Source organism: Hyperolius riggenbachi, chromosome 5 (genome assembly GCF_040937935.1).
Source record: "Hyperolius riggenbachi isolate aHypRig1 chromosome 5, aHypRig1.pri, whole genome shotgun sequence".
In the NCBI taxonomy this organism is placed as follows: domain Eukaryota; kingdom Metazoa; phylum Chordata; class Amphibia; order Anura; family Hyperoliidae; genus Hyperolius; species Hyperolius riggenbachi.
This window is the reverse complement of record NC_090650.1, coordinates 380,833,451-380,846,617: the sequence shown is the minus strand read 5'-3', so window position 1 is coordinate 380,846,617 and position 13,167 is coordinate 380,833,451. Positions and strand designations below refer to the sequence as shown.

The 13,167-nt window shown below is 42.2% G+C and overlaps 1 protein-coding gene across 1 annotated transcript in view; it reads right to left on the bottom strand.

The window, feature by feature from the left end:
• Positions 1-13,167, bottom strand: part of CIBAR1 (CBY1 interacting BAR domain containing 1) — a 49,783-nt gene that overhangs the window by 22,647 nt on the left and 13,969 nt on the right. The window contains exons 2-5 of the mRNA XM_068237660.1: positions 6,581-6,815; positions 4,428-4,496; positions 2,537-2,638; positions 2,408-2,413 (exon numbers count right to left, since the gene is read on the bottom strand). Of these exons, the coding sequence (XP_068093761.1) occupies positions 2,408-2,413; positions 2,537-2,638; positions 4,428-4,496; positions 6,581-6,815 (412 nt within the window). The remainder of the gene's footprint in view (positions 1-2,407; positions 2,414-2,536; positions 2,639-4,427; positions 4,497-6,580; positions 6,816-13,167) is intronic.

Here is a 13,167-nt window from a genome sequence, read left to right as displayed (position 1 = left end):
GTGTAAAACAGAGTTTTCATTGCAAAAGCAGATATGCCAAACAGTATGTTCAAAACGGTTAATCGGTAATTTGAGAGATACACAAGTGACAACACAAGTAAAATATACAGTTTACTGGAAGCTTCAGAAACAAGTGATGTACAAACATCAAATGACAGTTGTGCAATCTGATCTGATCTTAACAATACGGTATTGTCCCCTTTAGATTAACTTGCCTTCCTACACTCCTGGTTTGCTCCAGCGTCGCTCTGGTTCTCCGTTCTTCTCAATTCTATTTTTAACTGAAAAGCCAGCAGAATAACTCTGACTGCAAGGTTCTCAATCTCCAGCCGCAATCCTGCAGCACAGACATGGCTGTGAACGAGCATACTTTCACTGAGCATGTGCAAGTTCGTGAACCGCCCCTGCCAAGTAAAAGTATGCCTGATCATGGCCATGTCTGTGCTGCGGGGGCATGACTGAAGACCAAGGTGGCTTCCGGAAGGATGGATAAGAATCGTCAAGAAATGAAAACTGGAGCGACACTGGAGTGAGGCTGGGAGTGCAGGAAGGCATGTTGATCTAAACGGGACACCATATTATCAAATTTAAACTTGAATCATCAATTTATGCATTTTTTTCCATAGTTTAATTTTTTAAAACTATTTCTGTTTGGAAAGAGGAAGGATTTGGTTTGAATCCTGGGGATTTGCTTTAATTCTGTTATCACCAATCTTTGCCATGAGAGTACTGTATATGAAGATGAACACTTGGCCTGGCTGAGGGGAAGGGAATCAGGAGAGGACCACCCATTTCCCTGACCCTGAGCAATATACAAGATTCTCTCTCCAGCTATAAAAGGATTAAAGGGAACCTGAAGTGAGGGGTATATGGAAGCTGCCATATTTATTTCCTTTTCAACAATACCAGTTGCCTGGCAGTCCTGATGATCTTTCATGCGCCAGTAGTGTCTGAATCACACACCTGAAACAAGCATGCAGCTGAATTAGACTCAGCAAGACAGCCAAGCAATGTGCATGGTTTAAAAGAAAATAAATGTGGCAACCTCCATATGTCCCTCACTTCCGGTTCCCTTACAGGCTGGGTGCACACATAACATGAAAGGCTGCGTCATGTTTTCATTTTATGTTGTGTGTGTTTTTTTGTAGCCTTTTTACTGCATTTTCGTTAGCGTTTTGCATGTGTTTTAATGCATTTGCGGTTCGCATATACAAAACGCATACCATTGCATTCCCATTGACTTTCATTATGTGCTTTTTTCATACATTTTTGAAGATAATAATACCTTTTTTTGTATAGCGCTTTTCTCCTGTCGGACTCAAAGCGCTTGCGAGGCAGCCACTAGAGCGCACTCAGTAGGCATTTGCAGTGTTAGGGAGTCTCGCCCAAAGAACTCTTTACTGAATTACTGACTTACTGAATAGGCAGAGCCGAGATTCGAACCCAGGTCTCCTGTGTCAGAGGCAGAGCCCTTAACCAGTACACCATCCAGCCAATTATGCAACAAAACCAACATTTTTGAAAACGTAAGCATTAAAACCGCATGTGTTTTTGATATGCGTTTTTTCCTGCGGCCCATAAACTTCCATCAGCGGCAAAAACGCAGCATTTTCCGCAACCCTATCGTTTCTGCTACGTGTGCACCTAGCCTAAATTGGGTGATAATTTTATGTCTGTACATACCGTGTTTCCCTTAAAGTAAGACATCCCCTGAGAATAAGCCCTAGCAGGAATTTTGAAGAATGCTTGGAATGTAAGACATCCCCGAATTTAAGCCCTAGCAGCATCCCACATGACACCAGCAAGTCACGCTGAATACAAAGCCTGGATACAGGATAGCAGCAGTATAATGTGAGTTCTACACAGTGCTATATATGGGTCAGGCAATTTGTGTTTTTGTTGGAGCCAGCCCTCTTGATCTGTTGTGATAAGCATCAGCAGCACTTCACCTCTTCCCAGGACACACACAGCTTATCCTAGCATAGCTCTGGGGAGCCTGACAGAGTTCTCTGCCTGCAAGAAATAATCTTACTCACATGATCAGCAGAATCAATTTCTTGTAAGTGAGAGCCAATATCTACAAACCACAAGCTCGGTGTATGTTGCACGTGTTTCAGCAAGGCATACAGTAAGTACATTTTGTATAGGAAAACTACCAGTGTTGGCCTAAAAATAAGACATCCTCTGAAAACAAGCCCTAGCACATCTTTTAGAGCAAAAATTAATATAAGACTGTCTTATTTTCGGGGAAACAAGGTAGCTTTAGGTCAACTGATCAGTAAACTTGCCTACAGTATATAGACTTCAGTTGTAAAGCAGTAATAAGAGTTAAAACAGCAGCTTTAGTAAATGTAACGATTTTACCAATCCACCTGTTCCCAAGAGTTCATGTCAGCAATGTTCATACCTGTGACTTGTAACTGATTAAGGAAAAAAATACGTTCTATTTGAAATAAAATAACATAAAAACTTGTGGTTCAAACCAAATGCAACAATCTTGTCATTTAGACCATTCATTCCCAAGTTAAAAGGATACAATAATCTGCCGATCTGATGGATTTCTCTGGCGAGTTTTCTCCAGCTGAGCCAGTTGTTTGGCTTCTCTGTTCCGAGCACTTAAGGTCACTTTAAGATCCTCCTAAAAAACACATTTGAGATAATGGTTTATTTTCTTGAGGTCTTTTACATTTTACCCATTACAGCTGGCCCTGACAGTCCAACTTAGGACAGGTATCTCTGTCATTCAAAGCTATGATTAAACATATATTATTATTATTATCATCATTACTATTATCATCATCAACTAAAATGATAGACAAGGAGGAGAGAGTGCACCAATCTGCTAGATGAAGTTGTATATTGGTTGTGCAATGACAGTCTTGCTGTCCAATCAAAAGCAATGACGACTATTATTTAGTATTTATATAGCGCCGACATCTTCCGCAGCGCTGTACAGAGTTTATTGTCTTGTCACTAACTGTCCCTCAGAGGAGCTCACAATCTAATCCCTACCATAGTCCTGTGTCTATATATGTATCGTGTATGTATCGTAGTCTAAGGCCAATTTAGGGGAAGTCCATTAACTTATCTGTATGTTCTTTGGATGTGGGAGGAAACTGAAGTGCCCGGAGGAAACCCACACAGACATGGGGAGAACATACAAACTCTGTGCAGCTAGTCCCCTGGCTTGGATTAGCACCGGGGACCCAGCTCTGCAAGGTGAGAGTGCTAATCACTACACCACCGTGCTGTCCATTGCATACCTGAGTAGCACATTTTCCTGTTGTGAAGTTCTGAACTGCTGATTCCAGCCATGTTTATGTGAAAGGATTTGTGCATCGATTCAAATAATTAAAGTGCCTAGCCAGTTTTGCCAAAATATTTGCACAAATATTGTCGGCATATTTAAATCATTGTTTTGCGCAATTTATTCCGTTTGAACATGGGAAACCAATCCTGGGCATTGTCAGTAGAACTTCCCAACATGAAAACCTGTACTGAACACCACCAACCTGAAGAGCAACACTAGTCTGTTCTACTCTGAAATGTATCGTCTGGAAAATCTGATATGATAATACTAAAATGTACAAATGGCCCCAAAAAGAAATGATAAGACCATCAGACTGGAGGGAATTCACCCAGACACTTCAAGCAGGAAAGCAAAGTCCCAAACTAAAAGATTATATGAGTTATTATTGTGCATTTAAACAACATGCATCTACTACAGTACTGTACCGAGTGTCTATAGGCATGAGAGGGAGGAACCGCAGGGGGGCATGGGCAGAGTTTAAGAGTCTAATGGCTGCGGGGAAAAGCGTGTTCCTACGCCTTGTGGTCCTGGCGGGGAGGGGGCGAAGTCTCTGGCCCGATTTAAGCCGACTGTAGAGTCTATGGTCTGAGTGCGAGTTGTAACCAGCAATTTTCATCGCTCTAGAGCAGTGGTCCTCAAACTACGGCCAGCTGGACGGCAGGTTGTCACCTGGTTATGCTTCACTGTCTGGTGCACAAATATGTTCTTTGGGCGGCGCATGACTGAATGGCTGCTGCTGGGAGTTCTCCTACTTAGATTCAATGTCATGTTTTTCAGCATCATTTTATGTATGCTCTGGCCCCAGAGCAGTTTGAAATATGTTGACCCGGCCCTTGACCAAAAAAGTTTGGAGACCTTTGCTCTAGAGCGCAGTGCGGTGTTGTAGATTTGGTCTAGAGGGGGAAGGGGTTTGGAGATAAATCTCTCCACTGTGCTGATGACCCTCTGAATTTTGTATCTGTCGCTGGCAGAAAAGCCAGCATACCAGACCAGGATAGACTGACAGAGGACCAATTCAATGGTGGCTGAGGAGAAGGGAGAACATACAAACTAATTCCCAGACTAGTTGTGCTTTGTGATCTTCTTTAAGCCACAAAACACTATATTGTGTACATACCCTTTTGAGCTTTACAATAGAGCCATAACATTTCAGAGGTTCAACCACTTTTGCTTCAAGTCTTTCAACCTGATAAACATAAGAAATAGAATTATGAATACAATGAAAAAACAAAAGCTATTTTGCAGACACATTTACAGAACAGTACAGAGGAAATAGAAGATCAGTTAGGAAAATGCAAATTCAGATTCACTTAACCTCCTGAGCGGTATGGACGAGCTCAGCTCGTCCATTACCGCCGGAGGGTGCCGCTCAGGCCCTGCTGGGCCGATTTTTATCAAATAAAAAGCAGCACACACAGCCGGCACTTTGCCAGCCGCGTGTGCTACCTGATCGCCGCCGCTCTGCGGCGATCCGCCGCGAGCAGCGGCAAAAGAGGGTCCCCCAGCCACCCGAGCCCTGCGCAGCCGGACCAATCAGTTCCGGCCAGCGCTAAGGGCTGGATCGGAGGCGGCTGACGTCAGGATGTCGGCTGACGTCCATGACGTCACTCCGCTCGTCGCCATGGCGACAAGGCAAGCAAAACAAGGAAGGCTGCTCATTGCAGCCTTCCTTGTTAATGAATTACGCTTCAGGAGCGCCCTCTAGTGGGCTTTCATGCAGCCGAAATAGTTTTTTTTTCATTTAAAAAAACCCTCCCGCAGCCGCCCTGGCGATCTTAATAGAACACCAGGGAGGTTAATGCTAATCTCTGCTTCCATAGCAGTAATGACATTGTACAAATAAGAGACCTTTGTCAAGAAAGGTATGCCAAAATATGGGCATCCTGTACAAATCAAGCAAATACACAACATTCCACTTTATGGAATGCTTTGCAAGTACGGTAAATACTGTACATTAAAGGACAATTGAAGTGAGAAGAATATGGAGGCTGCCATATTTATTTCCTTTTAAACAATACTAGTTACCTGGGGCTTCCTCCAGCCCGTGGCAGCCATCCTGTGCCCTCGCTGCAGCTCCAGTGGCTCCCGGTCTTCTCCGCTGGCGCAGCCGACCTCGCCACGTTGGGTTCTGGGTTGGCTTCTGCGCTCCACCGCGTGGGTCACGTGGTCTCTCCGACGTCATCAGGCTGGAACAGCGCAGTACAGCCCTGGTGACGTCGGCGAGAAAGGGCATGTAGCCCAAAACGTTGTGCTGTTTGCTGTATAACCGCACAATAATGAAAATAAACTCAGAAGATTACTTTTGCAAGGGTTGAGTCCGAGTCAGATTGCTTGTGTATGGACAGAACTTAAAATAAGTTGCAATTTGGCAAGACTTAAAGATCTCAATAGCTAAAGAAGCGATACTTACCAGGGGCTTCCTCCAGACCCAGAAATACATGCGAGTCCCTCGCCGTCCACCCGCGGTCTGCCGCTCAGCGGCAATAAGCTCTGGTAACAGGCTCAGTTAGGTCCAGTCTGTGTCTACTGCGCATGCGTGGACCTCCTGTACATGCGTGGACCTCCTGCACATGCGCAGTAGATTCGGACTGGCATGACTGAGCAAGTGACCTTGGCTGATCACGGCTGAACGGCAGACCGCGGGAGGACAGCGAGGGACTCGCATACATTTCTGGGGCTGGAGGAAGCCCCTGGTAAGTATCACTTCTTTAGATATTGGGATCCCTGGTTTACTTTAAGCCTCTTTTCCACAGGTAGCTAGACTGCTCGTTTCTCAAGCACGTCAACTGGCCAGCTGCTGGCCACAAGCGCCATTCGGCTGCAATTACATGGAGCCAAATGGCAGTGTTTAGTAACACCATAGTGTTACATTTGACATGAAGCAGTGAAAAACCATGGTGTGTGCGTGCGTGCCTGTCTCCCTCATGTGCAGAACACTAGCAAGTGACCAGGCAGTGGATGGGAGCAGATAACAGGTAGCAATTTCCCCGCCTTCAGCTGCTCATGGAAAAGAAGCCTTACTTTTGCCATTGGTGCATATAAATGTATCTATTATTCTCCAGGCCCAACATTTGCATGAATGACAAATACACTTGTTTACATTTGGCGAAACATAAAAGCACCTACATTCTGAAAAATGAAGCAAAAGCCAAGCATAATTCATTAGAAAGATGATACTTGTATGGTTTATGTGGCAATAGCTTCCTTCTGCTGCTCTTGCCATATAAACAGATGGTCTATACGGCACATAGTATGTGAGGATCCCATTACCTCCGCTTGTCGGTAATCTTGAAGCTTGGCAAGTTCATCAGCAAAGCACTTCAGCCCATGTTTCAGGTTTGGCGTTTCAGTGTCTGCATAAGCATTGACCTCCCTCACTAGAAGATCTGCCTTGTCCCGCAATCTGGCGGTTTTACGCACGTAGCCGGCATAAATTTGGCACAGTTCTCCAAAGTGCTTCTCCACATTAGTGACGGTGTCTTGAATTTGCCTCGTTTGATTGTCCCTAAGGTGAAAAAAAAAAATATATCGTTTTAGAAGGCATTACAGATTTATGTATTGGTTCAGATCTTGAGTGGAAAAAGCATAAAAAAACCGACGTTACAAGACTGTCATTAGCATCAAATGAAGCTTTAGTCTTTGTGTGTGGTCAACTCTTATAATGAAAAAAATTATATTGTATTATTACTGTTCTGAGAACTAAAACAGTTAAAGCGCAACTACAGTCCGACATGGGGTAGTACCAATCTCAGTGCAGCCTGGCTGAGATCCAATTCTCCATTAGTTTGGTTACAACATGCTACTTTTGTCCACAAAGCCTTGTACACACACTCTGTCCAAGGTACTGCTCAGAAACCACTAATACTGGTTTTAAGTGATTGCTGTCATTAGTGATCATTACTGAAGAGGCGCTGCATCATGTCCCATCCCTGCTCCTCACACTGTTAAAGCATTGTCCCTCTCGTAACTGTACCGGACTGCTCCCACATCATTTCCTGCTTTTCCTCAAATTAAGCTGTGGCAGTTGCTCAAGTTTCTGGCTTTTTCTGCTCTCGCAGCAATCTTCTGCCAGCTCCCATCTATGATGTTTAAAGAGAACCTGTACTGAGTAAAAATATTTAAAATAAACACATGAGGTAACTTCAAATGAACATTACATAGTTACCTTGCCATCAGTTTCTCTCAGAAGCTCACCATTTTCTTCCTACAGTGATCCCTTCCAGTTCTGACAACATTTTGTCAGAACTGAAATAAATCAGTTGCTGTCAGTTATGTATCAGTTGCTGTCAGTTACAGCTGAGAGGAGAACTGATGTGTCCATGTTTCCTTATGGCTCAAGTGGGCGATGTTACAGTTGAACAGTGTGCTGACCAGGAAGCTGTTATAGGGTAATAGCTATTTTCAAAATGGAGGACTGAGAATTCCCTTGATCACAGTGGACAAACAGGAGGCAGGAGAGGAAAAATAGATTGAGGAGTAGACTACACAGGAGGTAAGTATGACTTGTGTATGTTTATTTTGACTTTTATTTTCAATTCAGGTTTTCTTTAAAGAGGCACTATGGCGAAAAATTGTAACATTTAAAATATGTGTAAACATATACAAACATTTTTTCCAGAGTAAGATGAGCCATACATTACTTTTCTCCTATGTTGCGGTCACTTACAGTAGTAACTAGTTCATCTCTTTATATGGGATTCTCAGGGATTTATTGATTTTCAAAAGCACTTAGTGAATGGCAGTTGCTCTCTCAAACTGCCAAAAACACTGTAGCGAGCAGGCAGGCAGGCCAGCAACATTGTTTAAATCCTTTTTAGGGAATATCTTTAGAAAGAATAAAAGCCTTGCTGAGAATCCCCTATGAAGAGATGGACTAGCCCAAAACCTGTCACTTCTGTCAGATTTCTACTACCTACTGTTAGTGACAGCAACATAGGAGAAAAGTAATTTATGGATCATTGTACTCTGGAAAAACATACTTATTTATGTTTGCACATATTTTATATTTTGCAATTTTTTCGCCATAGTGCCCCTTTAACATCACGGACACACGTACGGATTATACTCAAATTGCACCTTTGGTCTAAAGCATTAAACACAGCAAAAATGAATAGCTAAAACCATCTGTGTTGTTTCAGAGTTACTGGAATTGAGCTCAGATTGCAACTACTTGAAGTTCTACTCTACAACACAAAGAAAAAAAAATCTATCCTTATGGGAGATATTTACTCCCACTCACTGTGCTTGCTACATCTGTCTCCTGGACAGAAAATAAAGAAAATTATCCACAAATATATATACGAAAAGTTAAAGTTCATCTAAATCCAAGTATCCACTAAAGAGCTATTGCTGACTAGTTCAACACCATCCTGTCCTAAAAGCCACAACACTCACGTATTTTTCATAATGATGTGGGATGCTGACTTTCATTGTGAGGTGCCATCAAGACTTTTGAAGCTAGGACCATATTTGTTGCTAGCCAATATAAGCGATTCCTAGTTTCTATAAACTAAGCCGGTTTGGTTGCCAGGTATGTAAAAGAACACGTTTCTGCTCTGCATTAGCAATTCTTTTCATCCACTGGAGAAATACAGCCTCTAATGAATAATTTGTGTTTTTAAACAATGGCTTCAACAGCACTTAAAGACTTCCATCTAATAGATATTTTAGGGCAGTTCAAGTCTCATTATGGAGTTTACTTATAAAACAAAATGCACTTTTGCCTTTAACAGTTCTGACAATGAAAAATAAAAACTGAGTGGACCAGACCTCTTGCACAGGACAGAAGGAAAACATAGATAAATGCACCCTGTATGTATTTAGAGAGTTTAGCCTCTCTAGTTCCTCTTCATCTGTGTCTAATCACAAGTTGTAATTTGATCTCTCCCCTGTCACATGACTGCCACGGCAGATAAGTTCATTTGAAAGTACAGGATGTTAATGTTTACTTCCATGAAAACACCGGTAGTAGAAACAGTGCAGATTTTTTTCAGGATTTCTATCAGCTGAAACAAAGAAATGTTTTTCTTTAAAGGTTATTATGTTGTTGCATATCTTTAAGAGCAGAGAGGACGTTCTGAGTTCAGGTCCACTTTAAGTATTGGAGTCACTACCCTGAAGGTGTCGATTTTCCATGCAAGGCAATGGGCCAAAGTGTAATGTGATCATTTCTTTCAGCTCAATGCACACTTTTGTATTGGAAAAACTATTTGAATGCATCAGAAGGGCTTTTGCCTGTCTTGGGGCTGGTTCTTCTGTTATCTGAGGTATTTTTTATCTTTTTCACTTTAGTTTCTCTCTTAAATTGCTCTAGGAATCCAATTCAACATATAAGAACTTACTACTATTATGTGGTACATTTATTTTTTACAACTATTATGTGGTATATTTTTTACAACTATATCCATAATCTAATCGAATGCCCTAAACTGAATTACGGCAAATACAATTTTCACAAATATTATCAGGGCTGTGGAGTCGGTCCAAAAATCCACCGACTCCGACTCCTCAGTTTAGGATTCCACCGACTCCGACTCCACGACTCCGACTCCTCTAATTTGCATATTACAATTTTGTTGATTAAAAGTATGTAACATGAAATTCGTCTCTTAACTGCCAACGCTTAGGAATTTTACAAGACAACTGAAGTGAGAAGGATATGTAGACTACTATATTTATTCCCTTTAGACTAAAACTAGTCCTTGGTAAGAGTACTTGTAAAAGGTACAAACCGGAACAAAGAACATCTATCAGGCCCTAGGCAATGTAAGTGTGGGTACATGTAAGAATGATGTGCAGGTACTCTGCAGGGGAATGAGGAGATTGTAAACAGACAACATCTCTGTGTTCAATGTGCACAGCATTCTCAGTGGATTCCTTGCAGCTCTGTGGGGAGTGCATATGTAGAGTATAGTACTACTGTGTAACAAAGTAAACCTGAGACAGATGAAATTAAAGTTTTATACATACCTGGGGCTTCCTCCAGCCGCCTTCAGGATAATCAGTCCCTCGTTGTCCTCCTCCACCACCTGGATCTTCTGCTATGAGTCCAGGTACTTGAGCCAGTCAGGCGTAGTGCGCATGCACACACTCCGCCGCCAGGAGCATACTACACCTGTGCAGCACTATTGCGCAGGTGCAGAATGTTCCTGGCTGTGGGAGCGGCATGCGGCCGGACAGCGCTGACTGGCTGAATTACCAGGACTCATAGCAGAAGATCCGGGTGGTGAAGGACAGCGAGGGACTGATTAGCCTGAAGGGGGCTGGAGGAAGCCCCAGGTATGTATAAAACTTTACTTTTCATCCGTCTCAGGTACCCTTTAATTTGTAGTCGCCAAACCAAATTTTAACAACATATCAAATTATTTGATTTCATCAGCAAAGGGAGTGCATACATTTGCATAAATCAGCATCAATGCAGAATTATTTCCATCTCGTTGATATTAGTGACACAGCTACACATCAGGCTTTATTCTTACAGCATAGATGTTATTTAGTATATATAAGAGATTCCTGTGTACACATCATATATACAGTCACAATCAGATATGTATATCTGACCTTAAAAATACGGGGACTGCTTTATTGAAGCAGCACAAGTAACTAATTTTGATTGGTTTATTTCATTTTTGTGGACTAAGCACAGCTATTACTGTATATATACTGTATATATACATTATTTTTAATGACTATTATCTGAGAAATAGAACATTTTATCATATTTTCTATTTTAATTACAGTTACAAATTCATTAGGAGTCGGAGTCGGTGCATTTTTTCCCGACTCCGACTCCAGGCACCCAAAATTGCCCGACTCCACGACTCCGACTCCGAAGCCCTGAATATTATAACCTAATTTTGGCATTCTATATACACAGCACAATATTTATTGGTTTGTGTTCTAGAAGGATGTACAGTATTAATTTCCCCCCACGGATAAATCACGAGATTCAAATGAGCTCCAATTATTGCAGCTGAGCGGCTACATGCGGCAGGGTTAATTACCCACAATGCCGCTCTCCGCCCAACTTTTCAGAGGTGCAAGTGTCCAAAAGGAAGCGTTGCAAGCCTCGCTATGGAGCACTTCCTCATTGCTCCATAGTGAGGCTTGCAACGCGTCCTTTCGGACACTTGCACCTCTGAAACGCTGGGCAGAGAGCGGCATTGTGGGTAATTAACCCTGCCGCATGTAGCCGCTCAGCTGCGGTAATTAGAGCTCATTTGAATCACGGGTCACCACCGTGGTTACTCGTGATTTATCCGTGGAGAGCAAGGCTACCTCCTTGATTGTAAGCCTGATTGTGCACTGGTATACTGGTTTATCATCTGCATACCTCATTTACTGTTCAGTGCTACATACTGTTGATGCTTTTACGAGTAAAAGACAATAGTAATATTTCCACTTAAAGGCGCACTACAGCAAAACACTATAATGTAAAATATATACAAATAAGAAGTACATTTTTTTCCAGAGTAAAATGAGCCATAAATTACTTTTCTCCTATGTTGCTGTCACTTACAGTAGGTAGTAGAAATCTGACAGAAGTGACAGGTTTTGGACTAGTCCATCTCTTTATAGGGGATATATTTATTTTCAAATTTTTTAATTTTTTTTTTTGCCATAGTGCCCCTTTAAAGAGACTCTAAAGCCATCTCAAATTCTACTTTTTACGGTTCATTTAGCTTTAGCAATATGAGCATCAGTGAAATGCGCACTCCCGTGGCAGAACGCTGTACTTAAACCCCCCAAATACCGGGGCAAAATTCCATGACTTTCCAAGTCGTGGATTTTGCTGCCCGGGGAGGAAGAGCTTAGCGATGTAGCTCTGCCTCCATTAGCGTCAATCCCTGCCTCTCCCCTGCCCCTCTCAGTGAAAGAAGACAGAGGGGCGGTGAAAGGCGGCGATCAGTGGGGATTGACGCTAATGGAAGCAGAGCCATAGCGCTACGCTCTCACTATCAGGAAGTGCATCTCACATTTTGCCTAGGGGAATTGGGAGGTTTAAATACAGCGTTCTACCGCAGGAATGCAGTGTTTCACTTATGCTCATATTGCTAAAGATAAATTAATAGTAAAAAGTAGAATTTAGGATGGCTTCAGATTCTCTTTAACTATGGCTGGTTAAAGGACATACGAGGTGAAAATAAACTAATGAGGTAAACAATTGTATCTATCTTCCTCCTCCTAAAAATTACCTCCTAAGCTATCCTACAGTTTTATTTTATATTTAAATCTACTTTAAGTTTTTACTGTTTCATGGCCTCTTTTTAAAGACACATTCATTGAAGTATGCCAGAGCTAAAAATCAATGAACTAATTACCCTTTTTATCTCTCTCCTGCTTTCAGAAGCCATTTTCTGCCAGGAAAGTGTTTTATGGCTGCAATTCCTTATTAGTGAGGGTTACGCTATAGTCTAAACCCAGACAGAAACTGTCACTTCCATACTCTTTCAGGAACACAGCATAGTTATTTGTGTGCTTGGCAGTGTACATCCACATGTCTATCTCATATTGTCACTTGTTACCTTGGATGTCCCTTTTTTTGTGTGTGTCAATTTCATGTATTACTTTTAGCATTTGTTTTTCTTTTAGTTGTACAATACTTCCCTGCATTTGTGTACCTACCTATACAGGGGAAAAGTCCATTCAGCTTGCCCGCTTCCCCTTCAGAAAGTGGTGTCTTGAGATCGCACCTTTTTGAACTACAAGTCTACAGCAGTTTAGGCTAGCATGGTGACTGCCAGTGGCATAGCTAAGAAGCTATGGGTCCCGGTGCAAGTTTTGCATTGGGCCCCCAAGCACTTTCTACACAACAGCTGATACGGTGCACCACAACCTGCCAGGGATAACCAAAGTGA